The sequence below is a fragment of the Corvus kubaryi genome, unplaced genomic scaffold, assembly GCF_017639235.1.
Source record: "Corvus kubaryi isolate FWS band 111438036 unplaced genomic scaffold, C.kubaryi_AGA036_p1.0 78, whole genome shotgun sequence".
Lineage (NCBI taxonomy): Eukaryota > Metazoa > Chordata > Aves > Passeriformes > Corvidae > Corvus > Corvus kubaryi.
Window position 1 is genome coordinate 6482061 of NW_024582065.1, and position 13156 is coordinate 6495216.

Sequence of the window (13156 nt, forward strand, 5' to 3'; positions counted from 1 at the left end):
GGTGCTCACCTGTAGGACCTGGGGGGGTTGGGAAATCTCCTGCAGGCTTTGGGGGCACTTCCACTCAGGGGAGTTTGGGTTTCACTTCACACACTATGGTGAACAAGTGCCAGTCTCAGCACATTTGGGGACATCCAGTGTCCCAGTTCTCTGATGGGAACAAGATGGATGGCAAGTGGGAAAAGCAAGAAGAGAAATCCATTAGCTCAAAATAGGCCCAGGCAAGGCAGAGAACCCCAAAAGGCTGGGTCACTACTGGCAAGTGTTGGCAAGAGCCTGCAAAGGCTTTAATGTTCAGAGAGGTGAGACATCTCATACTCCCTCTGTGTTACATTATTTGGAATGACAACATGCTGCAGGCAAGGAGAAGTTTGGAGACTGCTGCATTGCACTCTGGCTCCTTCCCACAGTGACAACGTTTGTTCCCGAACTCAGGAGTTCTGACAGGAAGTTCTGTGCCCATGAGCTTTGCCCCAAAGTGACCGTGTGTCACCACACTGAAGAGCTCTCCACAATCCTGCCACTGGCATCATTGCAGGTGGCAATTCTGCCTAACAGTGACCAGGGACAGACCTTGCCCCAGTGCACAGAGGACAGGAGAGGAGGTGGCAGCAATGTGGCTTCATTACCTGAGATAAGAGCAGAAGTGCTCCCTTTACAGTGACACGGGACAGGGCAGCCTCCCCTCTCCATCGTGCTCCTGGGACACCTCTCCTACCACCTTCACCTGGTTGGAAACAGCCAAGTGAAGCGATTGTGGAGTGCTCCTTAAACAGAAAAGCACCTCCTGCCTGCTCACTCTTACCTCACTTTTATGTTGCACACACACCACGTTCCTCTGAAAATCATATTTAACCTTTTTTTATTTTTCTTGCTAAAAAGCCACCTTAGGACCACAGCGCATCTTCAGGAGGCCACACTTGATTGCAGCAGTACAACAGGACACGCCTAGATTCCATTCCATTTGGACCTATCCAACGAAGGGGAGGAGGCCAAGATGCCCAGGATCCCTCCCACATTTGCCTGATAAATTGAAGCACTCCTCAGTTGATTTGGCAGGTCACCCTGACCCCCGGCTGAGGCACTCAAGCAGCTTTTGCAGCCAATGACTGGAAGGCCCTGGCTTATGTTGGAATCTGCTGGTTGCCAGCTTTTCTCTGCTTTTTCCTCTTCTTCTTGACCTTGGCTCCAGCGGTGTCCATCCCACTGGAATATTCAGAGCGCAGGATCTCAGCGAGGCGGCGTTTGCCGTGGGTCTTCTTGAGCAGCTCAGACCTGGGCAGAGGGAAGAGCAGAGGAATTAAGATCCCCTCCTCCTGCTGGGTGGGTTCCTGCAATGCCACTGACAGTCGTGCATTACAGAAGGAGCAGCTCCCTTTCCTTGAGGCTTGATTTGAAATTCTGTCTCATGCAAAATTAGGTATTGTTGTGACAGGTTTTCACAAAGGTGGCAAAATATCATGGCGTTTTTAAAAGCAAGCCTTTGTTCTGTACAAATGCTCTTGCAGGGGTGGCGGGAAGAAGGAGGGAAGCTTGTGTGCCTGAAGGCTGATGAATGAGGTGACACAGCACTTTGAAAATAAAATAATAATAATAATAATAATAAACAACAACCTAACAGCCTGATGACATTGAACAATAGAAGCATTTTATAAACAGAGCTTAAATTCAGAGCTTGAAAACACAACCCCCTCCCAAGCAAACCAGGGAAAATATTAGAATGTCATGAGTCTAAACCCAACAGATCTTTTCTTGCCGTGTCCTGCAGCCATCACATGCACCTCACAGCCTCCCTCTCCAGAGACTGGCTTTTGCAAGGGTAGCTGCATTTTGCCTGGCCACCAAACTCCAACATGGATGTCCCTGCAGCCCTAAACTGCCAGCTATAAATATAAAAACTCACTCAGCATTTTTCCACCACAAGTTCTGCCACCGTCCTGCTCTATAACCTTGGGCAAAGCTCACCCTCAGTTATTTAAAATGCAATCTCCAGTCATTCCATACCTCATTCCCATGGTCCTGGGCATGACAGGGTTTCCACAGCTACTGGTGTTGGCATGTCTCACCCTCCTCTTTATCATCACAGAGTCACAGACTGGTTTGGATTGGAAGGGACTCTAAAGATCATCTTGTTCCTTTCACTAGACCAGGTCCAACCTGAGCCCTTCCAGCCTGGCCTCGAACACCTCCAGGGTGCCCCTCTCTGAGCAAGTTCTAGTAAGGACTTGTAACAAATCTCAAGTATTTCCAGAAAAACAGAACAGAAATCTGTCTGTCCCTCTGCACATGAGGGAACTCAACAGCAGCCCCACAGCCACGCCAGCGTGCTTTGGTGATAACACAGGGACTCAGCAGTCCTAAAGGTGACACCTTACAACAGCACTGCCTCAAAAGTCCCTTCAGGTGTCCAAACCCATGCTGGGGATTGAGGAGAAGGAAGAATTTTTGGCTGCAGCAATGGATTAACACATTCAACAGGCCAAACACACAGGGAAGACAAGGGAAGTGAACTCTTGGCTGCCTGGGGTATTTGCTTGCTCCCTTCCCACAGCTTGTGCAGGTGTAGCCTCTGCTCAGCCCCCTCCACCAGTGGGTAAAGTTCCTATTTGACACTTCGATTGTTGTCTCCAAGCATTTACTACAGTAATTCCTGGGTTTCCAGGCAACAGACCAGTTTACTTAACAACAGGGAACTATCTGCTGCAAAAGGACAAGGAATCCACCAGTAGCTGCAGCTCAGCAGGGAGGTTGTCCAACACTTTATTATCAATCAGGTGAAATCGCTGCCCAATTAGTAAATCAATACTTCCTGCTGAGGTGATCAGCTGTACACTGAAAAGCAGAGATGCAGGGAAAAGGGAGCTTTCTCCCTCTAACCCGGGGCCACAAAAATCAATGGAGTTGTGCTGTGGAACCTGTGCTCATCACAGACAGAAGAAAAACAGCTGTCAAGGCCTCGTTTAACCACGAGATGGAAGAGCTACAGGCAACAGCACCAGCACCAGCCTGCAGTGACAGCACACCAGGAGAGTGCACCAGCTCAGGAGCCCTGATTTCTGCTGTAAAGCTGTCAATTCCCCTCTGTGCTCAACTGGTGACAGTCTCTGGGGCTCTGCCAGAGCAGCAAGATAACCACAGGGCACCTTTCCTCACCAACATTATAAGACAAAGCCCAGGAGAACCAGCAAGGCCTTAACACTCATCCCCTGAGCATCCCTGGGCAAGGTATTTCATCTCTTTGGCCTCCATGTCCATTCTCCCAGCTCCCTGTGTTTTCCCTGTTGCTGAGGGCTGGTGGGATGTTAATTTAAGGGAGCTGTGTGATGATACTGTGGCAAAAAGCTTCACAGAAAGGCTGTAAATGTAAGATTGCATTTGCAACACAGACAGAACCCATGTTCCCATCACTGGAGAAACACATGGATTATCAGCATCTCTTGCTGTGATCTCATGTCTAGGTATCACGGTATATTGAGACAGAGGAAGGAACAAAAGACTCAGGTTTAGAGCTGCCTGTGCACATCTGTAATTAAGCTGCAACCTCCCAAAAGCTGGTACCAAGACCCTCAGCAGAGAGACAGTAAGGAAACAGAGGAACTGTCTGTCCCCAGATGACTTTGTTATCTCCTGAAAGGCTGGAAAAGACCAGGCCAAAGTTTTGAAGGCAAAAAAAAAAAAAAATCTATTCTTCTCCAAAAAGCTGGAATTATTTTATTCACTGTTTAAACATGAGAATCTTGGGAATCTTGCTAAATACATCACTGAGTGAGGAAAAGGCAGGAGAGGAACATCTGGAAGAAAAAGTGTCCCGTGAAGGAAAGAGTAAAATCCTTCTTTCCTCTGCTTCAGTTCCCTTCTACACCCACTTACAGAGCTATTCCCAGCATGCTGCTCCCCTTCCCCACTCAGGAGCCACAGTGATCTTAGGGATGCTGGTGCTGCCCAACCCATCTCTGAGGAAATCTGAAAGGTTTGGAACTGGTCTCCTTCTCCTGGGTCTTGTGGCCCTTTGACTCTCAAGTCTGCTTTGCTCAAGGGTTCCTTGGGTATTGTTTGCTGGCTCAGAAGCTGCCTCTGCTCATCTTTTCACCTCAGTGGTGAGCGAGCTTGTTCTTAGAGGTGTCTCTCAACCTGGTTGGCATCACTGCCTGTTCCTTTGTCTTGCTGTGTGAGGTGCTGCTGCAATGCAGTGCCCAGGTGTAGGGACCTTTAACCACCTCAGAGCACCCGCAGCAACCAAAGGCTCCCAAACTGCTCCAGCTGAGCAAGAAGGAGGATGAAGTTCTGACGCACAGTCCCAGAACTCATGGTGTGTCTTTGGAGGAGACCCGAGGAGGCTGTTCCATTTATCAGAAAACATTTCAATGTGGATTGCACTATCAATCTGCCTGACAGCATCTCCAACAGCTCCTTGACACTGTGCCAGCAGCAGAGCTGGGTTACCTCTGGGCCAAGGCTGCTGCAACACCTGCTTTTCCTACTCACAGCATTGGATGAACCATCTGCAGCCAATGCAACCCTGTTTGGGTTGGTTTTGCTGCTGTTGTTTTTGCAGAGTGGGGGCAAGAAATCCATCAGCAATCCTACCCTGCTCTCGACAGGTCAACAGATGGCCCAGGTCCTCTGTTCCCAGCTGATGCAGACGCTTGAGAAGATTGAGGAAAATTATTACCCAGCCAGAATGAGCACCAAACCTGTTCCAGAACACTCAGGGCAGGGTGGTCTCCACACTGGGACGTGCTGAACTGCAAAGCCCACCTTGCCCTACTGAAGTCAAATGCATTTCAGCTACACAGAAACCCCAGTCCCACTTTCACTGCCATGAACTTTCATGCCTTGGTCTTCACCCTATGGAAAAAGGACAAAAGCAGCACTGGGAGGTTGGGAACCTCCCAGGTCTTGCTTCTGTCAGGCCCTTTCCCAGCCTAGAGGACAGAATATACTTCAGTTAGAGAGATGACAATTTTTGGTTTTCCAGCTCTTTGTGCAGAGCTGTTAACTTGCTCAGAGATGGAGCAAAGGCTCTGTGCTGCAGCCACTGTGGAACAGGACAGTAACAAAGGGCACTGCTGTATGCAGGAAACAATCAGAGGATTTTATAACTATAAAATTTTAATTTCATAAGAGGACTTTTTTTACAGCATCATGATGTGGTAACCAGGTCTCACCTGTGTCCCTAGACTGCCTTAAGGAAGAGTGATGGTGATGTTTCCTTTCACAGCAGCCATGTCTCTTACTCTTAATTTGTGGCTCCATTTGCCCATGGATACATGCTCTTACCTGACCTCCAGTTCGGCCTTCTAGAGGAGACTGCCCAAACCAAGTGAAATTCCCAGTGGGCAGAATTCCAAACTTGCATTTTGACTGATTCAGTGATACCAGGAAAGCTCTAAATGTGCATGTAAAAACTGGCAGGCAAAGTGCTTCTAATGATGAGACAGTTTCTGTGCAGGGAGACCCAGCTGCAGCCCTGAGTCACAAGCCCTGTATTAGTCTTTTCAAAATTGTCCATGCCAAGATGTTCAAAAGTGGAACTGAGGATGTGAGGTGGGAGAGAAGGTAAAAGGCTACAAGTTTTCACCCGTAGGAAACTGCTGCCCTGACCATGTGGAAGACACAGGGCTACAAGGTCCATTTCCCAGGAGTTGTCTGATTCTATCTGACCATGCTGAAGAATGAATTAACACAATGATCTTGCAGCCAGAGCCTTCAGGCCATGCCCATCCTCACATCAGAGCAATGGCACTGTGATAATGATGTACAGCAGTGCTATCCAACAGAAGCACCCTGGACACCTCTTCCTGATCCCGTTTTAGTTAAGGGTTGGACTTAAACTCTGAAGCACGAGGGGGTTTTCACCTTTGTTTTTGTATCACTTTTTGCATATGCTGTAGCAATTCTTGATACTCACAAGTAAATTCAATCTTTCTGAGCATTTCTTGCAACTGAGATTCCTGTAGCAAGTTGTTCCACAGAATCAGCTGAACTAAAGATTCATCTCTTTCTTTGTAATGGCTTGAACTCACAAAAAAGCCAAATTAAGTTGCAACTCCTCCCTGCAGTGAAACCCTCTGGGGGCACACACTGGCTTTCCTGAGTTCAAAAGGAAAGCAGTCCCTCAGTTGCCACAGATTCCCATGAAAGCCCACTGATCCAGAATGCAAAGGACTGAGCAGCACAGGGATGCATGGTGGAATGGCAGTGGGTCTTTGGCATCTGCATTGTGAAGGAGTCAAAAGACAAGTCTATCTGGCCTGTCAGCCACTTCCTCGGCGTGCTGCGACTCCACAGTGAACCAAGGACAGCTAATCCCTCAATGGAAGTGGGATCAGCTTCCTTGCCTCTACCCTGCAGTCAAAGCATGAGCCCAGACACTCACTAAGCTGCTGTACTGTAATTCAATATGCAGTATCTGGTTCTTGTGCTCATCTTGCACCTAAACACAGCATTGCAACTTTCAAAAAACATCGCGTGCGATTATTGTTCCATCTTCAGATTGGGTTTTGCAAGATCCACTACAGCTAAGGGGACAGCTGGTTTGCACAAAGACCTCTGAAAAATACATGGAAGCTTACATGGGCATTGAGGAGAGGGCTGCTCCCACGTTTCAGCACTGAAACATCACACAGCTGGCTGCTCCCTCTCACTGTCTCACCTTCCTCAAGCAGGCTCTCCGAGGAGGCGCGAAGCACAAAAGGAGACTTCAAAAGAAATGAAAAGTTTTCTTTGTCCTCTTAAAGAAACATTTAATGATTGCCTTTACCCCATTTTCAACCTGGAGCACCTGCTCTTTATTCTCTAGGCAGGTGCTGAGAGATGAGGCTTTAGTGAGCAGCCTGATTAAAAACCAGTATCGGATGTTGGGAAACAATGTGTAATACGACAACCAACACTCACAGCATCATGTGAGAAATATAATTAAAATGATTGCTCTGTGGCTGTGCTGTTATAATTTCAAGCCTTGCATTTTACAATTAGAAACTATTTGTCTTCTAAATGGCAGGCTGAGTTTTGCTTTCTGCTTTGTCAGTGTGAAATCAAAAGCAATTCTCTAAGTTAATAGAACTATCTTGGATTTATGCAAGTGCAGACTGAATTTGAATCTATATTCACTTTCTCTAAACTATCCTATAAATACTAATATATCCTCTCTCTTTATTTATTTATTTTTTTTAAGCACACACACAGAAAGCTGATTAGAAGCAAGTTTCATGGGCAGGAACAATTGTTGCACATCACAACTTTGGCTATTTTTTGCAGAGTCTTAACTTTCCAGATGCTCCCGGATTTGAAATCTGGAGCCTGAGCCGTGACTGAGCTGTGCAAAGTCTGCCCACTTCCCCTGAGCTGCAATTCTATGATCCACGTGCAAATGAGCTCTCAAATCACTCTCAGACCATTTGTTCCAACACCTCCACATTCCCCAACCCGACAAGTCCTGCGTGTAAATACCTACTGTATCCTGAGCTTGTCTGTGCTATAATGGGATGAAGACTTGGGGAGGAGGAACCCCCGTCTAAAAGAGGTTTGTAACAAGGGAAAAAGTAGCTCTAACAGAGTAGCAACATCACAGGAACAGAGAGAGGCATTGTTACAGGCCAAGTAATCCTGTGACACGCTACTGTCAGTCATAGCTTGACACCCTGCTGGGCCAGCAAGACATCAAAGCCCACCCCATACCATCTTACATGCTCTTTATCAGCTAATCAGGCTATTCTTCCCGAAATAAAGCTCCGTTAAATCCCCTGCTCACAGGGGCATTCCCATCCTGTTGCCCATCTGCTGAGGAGGGTCAGCTGGAGCAGGAGGCAGAGCAGTGGCCTGTCCCTGGTGGCTTCTGAAAGCAGGACAATGCAGGCTCCAACTTTTTATTTTAAAATCCCTTCCCCTTGCATTTTTTCTTTTCACAGGATAGGTACATGTGCAAGAGAAGTGCCCAGCCCTGGAACAATTATGTGGATTAGTGCTTTAATTGAATGGCTAAGGTTTGCTAACGGAGTTTGTAGCAACAATTGCATGGAAAGAGTCACAATTGTTGCTGATAATGAAAAAAGATTTTCCTCCTTTGAATTATTGCAGTGATTTTACTGCAAGCCAGAGGTTTAGGATCCTGCCATTGCACCAGGGAAGACAGCTTGTCCTTAGCATCGTGATCCCAAAAGAGAGGATTATCTGTCCTGTGGAACCAACTCAGAGGAGCCAGGATCAGATGCACTGAGCACCTTCAGCTCCCTTGCAAGCACAGAAGAGGGCTCAGGGCTCCTCCAGTAGCATCGGGGAGTCTCCAATTCCTTACACAGAACAGGAGTACCCAGAACAGCCCCGTGCACACACCAGAGGGAACAGAGCTGCAACTCTGGGTTTGCTGCAGACTCTTCCTGGCAAAGATCCCACAGGATTTTTCAGAAATGCTTTTGCCAGAACTACTCACACCTACAGGTTTGCAGAAGGATCATTTCTACCAACAGATCTGCCTTTTGATTTACACTCGATTCTTGGAGCAAGCACAACCACCTTGAGGAGCAAAGCACAGCCCAGCGTGTCACCCGGTGCTCCTTGGCTCAGGAACATCAGCCTGACATACCTTTTTGGTCCTGGTTTGGTTTTCTTCTTTGAGCCTGCAGTTGGAAGAGCAGTCAGGTTCTGTGGGGCATCTCTCAGCCCAAAGCTCTTGGCCACGTGACCCAGGTGAAGAGATTTGATGTGGAAGATGTGCTTGAGGTTCCTGGGATAGGCGGTATAGGCACAAAGGAAAGACTGCAGTGCTGAGGGGAAGAAAAAAAACCCAGTGAATTCCCTTTGCTGCTGCATTTTTATATATATACACACTTAAAGATTCAGCTGTTCCAGCTGAAAGGACATCGGTCTGGTCCTTTGGGACACCTTCTGGTCAGCAGCTGGCAGAAGAGGTTGGCATGTTAAAAATCTGTGAAGGTTGCATAGTACTAGTACAATCCCAAAAGGGGAAGGTAGGTGCTGGGGAGGTGTTAGGAACTGAAACAAAGCTCCACTGAATTGCACTGGGGCTGCCTCCTGCAAGGCTACCCCTTTGGCCACAAAAGGTGATGTTTGTAGCACATCTCTCAAGAGTCATTGAGTGGCAGCAGATAAGAGGAGAGTGGGAACAGAGATGCAGGGACAAAGAAAGAGAAGCATGGAGATGGCACAGGAAGACTCCTCTGAAATCAGAGTCCCAGTAGTCCATGCATTTTTCACCAGTTACCAGCTAGTCCCTTATAAATATCTGAGAGCCGGATGGATTTCCTGACTCATCAGCACACTGAGAGCAGAGCTCACCTTCTCAAAAGGGAAAAATAATAGAACTGTGTGCAAATTTCCCTTCCCATCTTTATATTCCTGTAATGCCCTTCCCTCAGGGCTCATTGCTCTAAAGACAATCATCCACTAATATGAGCACTACCTCTGCTCCTCCCCGTCCCCAGAACATTAACTACACCCGGGCTGTCCCCTGCTCTGGGAATAGAGGGACTTCCAGCAAGGAAACTCGGCAGCTCAGAAAATGCCTCCCTTCAATCCCCTGCTGCTCCTCTGCTTGCTAAACCTCCTGTGTCCCCCCAGCCCTCACTCCAAACCACCACCTGCATCTTCCTCTCCCTCTCCTTCCCGACAGCAGCATGCTCTAAACTCTCACCTCTCCTGCCCTTGCCTGTTGAGCCACCAGACCAGCAAGTTTGCCCACAGCTTATGTCTAATCTCTTGGCAGCAGCCGGAGATTGGAGTTTATGAACAGTAATAAAAATGTCATTTTAGCAGATCAGCTCCTGGAAGGACCCAGGGAATCCATCAAAGCTCTGTTTACTGAGCAAAGCGAACTCCTTTTCCCAATCGATGAGAAGAAGAGATTGAGTTTTTTGCACCTTCTTCCCAATTTCACAATGCTGCTCTTTTAGAGGCTTCTGAGCACCGAGAGACCTGTGTTTTCCCAAAAAAGAGAATGCTAAATTCCAAATGCTGTCTCGGTGTCTCGTCTGAAGGCCATCCTTCTGAGGGCTTATAAACCTGCTCAAATGCTCTCAAAAACCCTGTTCTGCTGCTTTTTTTTTTCATAAAGTTATTGGTCAAATTCACCTATGAGAAGATGTAACTCTTCAAAGGGAACAATAAGAACTTGCTCCCGCTTTGAATTCAGTCCCATTGGAGCTAATATAGCTGCCTGTCTCACAACATTTGAAATGGCTGATACTAAAGATCCCCGTATTATGAAGGCTGAGCTCACCTCCCACAGCCATGCAGAGAGGAAAAGCTGCTGGTACCAACTCCGCAGATCAGAGTTAGAGAATCAAAGTGTCAAAGGCTCCCCTTTTCCCAAAGTCCTGACAGACATCTGTATCAGCTACAGCTTTGAGTCAGAGCACACAGAACCAGGGAGAGCTGCAAGGCACACACCCAGAGCTGAACTGAGAGCCTGGCTGGACCTGCAGGTCAAAATCCCAGCCCAGGAAACTGCCTCACCTCCAAGCAGCTCAGAGCTTCATTACAGCACCCACAAGACTGAAATTAAGACCTTTGTGGATGAGATTATTTTTAAAATCTTTACTATCAGCTCTTTAGACCTCTCAGTGTTGCCAGAGACATGTTTTCTGATTTTTATGTGCAATTAGAGTGGCTAGATACTGAAAGCTTTATTGTTTTTTGGGTTTTTTTTTAAAGTTGAAATTCTTTTATGATTTTGTCATCAAAGAGACAGAGCTTTAGGAAAACAAGACTGGTAACAGAGCTGGTCAGGCCATAATTCAAGTAAAGGGGTTCCTCATCTTGATGCCACAGAACAAACTGCCCGAGCTGTTCAGAGTTTTTGCCACACCAACACAAGTCTAAGGCAACATGTACTGGCTTGGAGTGGGATTTGGACTTGTGCTCATGTAAGACAGAGGATTTAGACTGGTCCTTTGCACTTGTACATCCCCATTTTTCTACAGGAAATATAAGTGTGGAAAATCAAAGGAGAAAAGAAAAAACCCGGTGTGCTATACATAAATGGGGGTGAGAAGGGTTGGTTTGTTGTTATTTCAAACAGGGGATGAGAGAGTAATGAGATATGAAAGGGAGACAGGTGACATAACCTGTTCACCAGGCTCTCAGCTGGCAGCCAGCTCCCAGCACTGGCCCCAGGGCACAGCCTCAGCAGGGCTGGATAAACTGGGAGGCACTTTGCCAGAGCAGGTGGGAGCAGGAGGGAGGGATGCACCAAAACCACCATGGACACCAGCACTGTGCCACAGCACTGGGCTCCTGTGACTCTGCTGTCCCTCTCCACACACGGGCACTGAGGACAGAAAGGAGGAGGCAAAATGCTCAACTGCTGTAAAACTGGGTAACCAGGAGGAGAAAAGCAGGGTTTGCTTCCTTATCCTTTCTGTAACCCCAAGGGCAAAAAGGATCAGTCTCCTGAGCTCTTTCTGGCCCCACGGCTCCAAAATGAAGCACCCATGCAAGCCTTGGGATGAGCATCCTCCACTTCCCAAAAGGGGCTCCACTCTTGATGAGGTTCATCCTTCAGGTAGCAGGGCCCAGCCAGACCCCTCCTCCCACCCATCTCACTGCTGATCAGTCAATCAAGTTTGAAGGGCAGCACCTTCCCTGAACCATTTGATTTGAGTCTGAAAAACATGGGACCCAGAGCCAGAAGGGGAGAGCAGGCAGGGAGCCACTTGCCTTTTGAAAGCAGGCTGCAGTGCAAACACTGCTTATTAACATTGACTAGGTCAGAAAATGGGGAAAAACAGAAAAAGAGAGAGAAACAAATGCATCTCTGGCACAGTTTCCAATTGATTGTCTGCCATGAAAGCAAAAGCCAGCTGCCATGTTAATTATTCATGATGCCTGGCTCAGAGGGGAGGAAGAGGGGCTTATGGAAGCCACTCAGCAATGGAAAATTTGCATACGTAGATAGCAGAGTTGGAAAAAGAGGTGGAGTGCTCCTGTACAAGATAAATAGGATGCACAACATTTCAGCATTTCCTGATGTATTTTCTGTGGCTAAAGAAGTTATTCATGCTGAGGTCAGCAACAAGTGTGTGTGGCTGGGTGTGTGCACAGTGACACTGAGTGGAGAGGAACCACAGAGGTTTTTTAGGTGTGACCAGAGTCACTCACTGGTTGTCCCTGCCACAGGCATTTCAGGTTAGAAGTTTGCATGGGGTACAAGAAATCCCAAGGGAACAACAAGAAGCTCATCCATGCAGAATGAAGGATTATGATCATGGTAAGTCACATGTATTAAGATTGTAAATAGATTTAAAAGAGCAGCTATAAGAGTAATTACACCATACACCCGAAAATGGGTGCAAGCTGCTTGTGTAGCAAGTCCAACACTTTCACTGCATGAGGAAGGTGTTTGAAAGCCCCAAAGAACTGAAATCAGCACTGCAACTGCTGGAGGTGGGGTGAGATTTCAGCCTAGGGATGTGCAGTAGCAGGGGGGGAGAGCAAAGAGTGAAACAGCAGAATTTTAAATACCTTGCCCCTCAATACAGCCATACATCACGAAAAGCATGCAGAATCATTTGGGGTAAGCAGGCAGTCACAGGAGGTGCTCTGGTTGCTCTGCTGTGTCATCAGCTAAAAAGCGAGTACAACACTCAGAAAAAAACAGCACCTTTGACCTCCTGAACAATCACTTCTCAAGATTCCAAATAATTTTCATGCTGAACTTAACTTTTATCTTGAGAACAGCCTTCCCTTCTCCAGTTTCTCCAGACATCGTATAGCTCAAAGGGCAATATCCCCATTTGGTTTTGGACCCCTTAGAAGGTGATTTCAGAAGTTGAGCACATGTGGCACACCTGTCCCACACCTGTATGCAGGTGCACACAGCAGGTACACAGAATGGTGAACAGAAATGATGCAGACCATTAAAATTCATCTCACCAGCACCCCTCTCAACTGGAAATGCTGCAGAGCTGAAATAACTTCTACACAAGTTTAGAGAGCAGGACTTGGCTCAGAGCAACGAGGTGAAAAAGAAAACAATCAGGAAGGGAGATGTGGGGAGACACAAAAAAGGAGAAAGGCTCCAGTCCTAAATACTGTGAGCAAGAATGGCTTAGTCTCTTGCATGAAGAGTTGCATTGTGCGGACCTGTCTCAGGAACTCAGTCAAATTCCAAGTAATTGCCAGGAGCTCTGGGGCCTGA

At 47.3% G+C, this 13156-nt stretch overlaps 1 protein-coding gene across 3 annotated transcripts in view; it reads right to left on the minus strand.

Annotated features, from left to right (window-relative positions):
* Positions 1-845: 845 nt before the first annotated feature.
* DDX31 (DEAD-box helicase 31) overlaps positions 846-13156 on the minus strand; it is a 43597-nt gene continuing 31286 nt past the window's right edge. For all 3 annotated transcript variants that reach the window (XR_006020359.1, XM_042052054.1, XM_042052053.1), the window contains 2 exons: positions 8585-8765; positions 846-1275 (listed from right to left, as the gene is read on the minus strand). Coding sequence is in view for 2 of the 3 variants with exons in the window: in XM_042052054.1 (XP_041907988.1) it covers positions 1125-1275; positions 8585-8765 (332 nt within the window). In the remaining variant the exon portion in view is untranslated. The remainder of the gene's footprint in view (positions 1276-8584; positions 8766-13156) is intronic.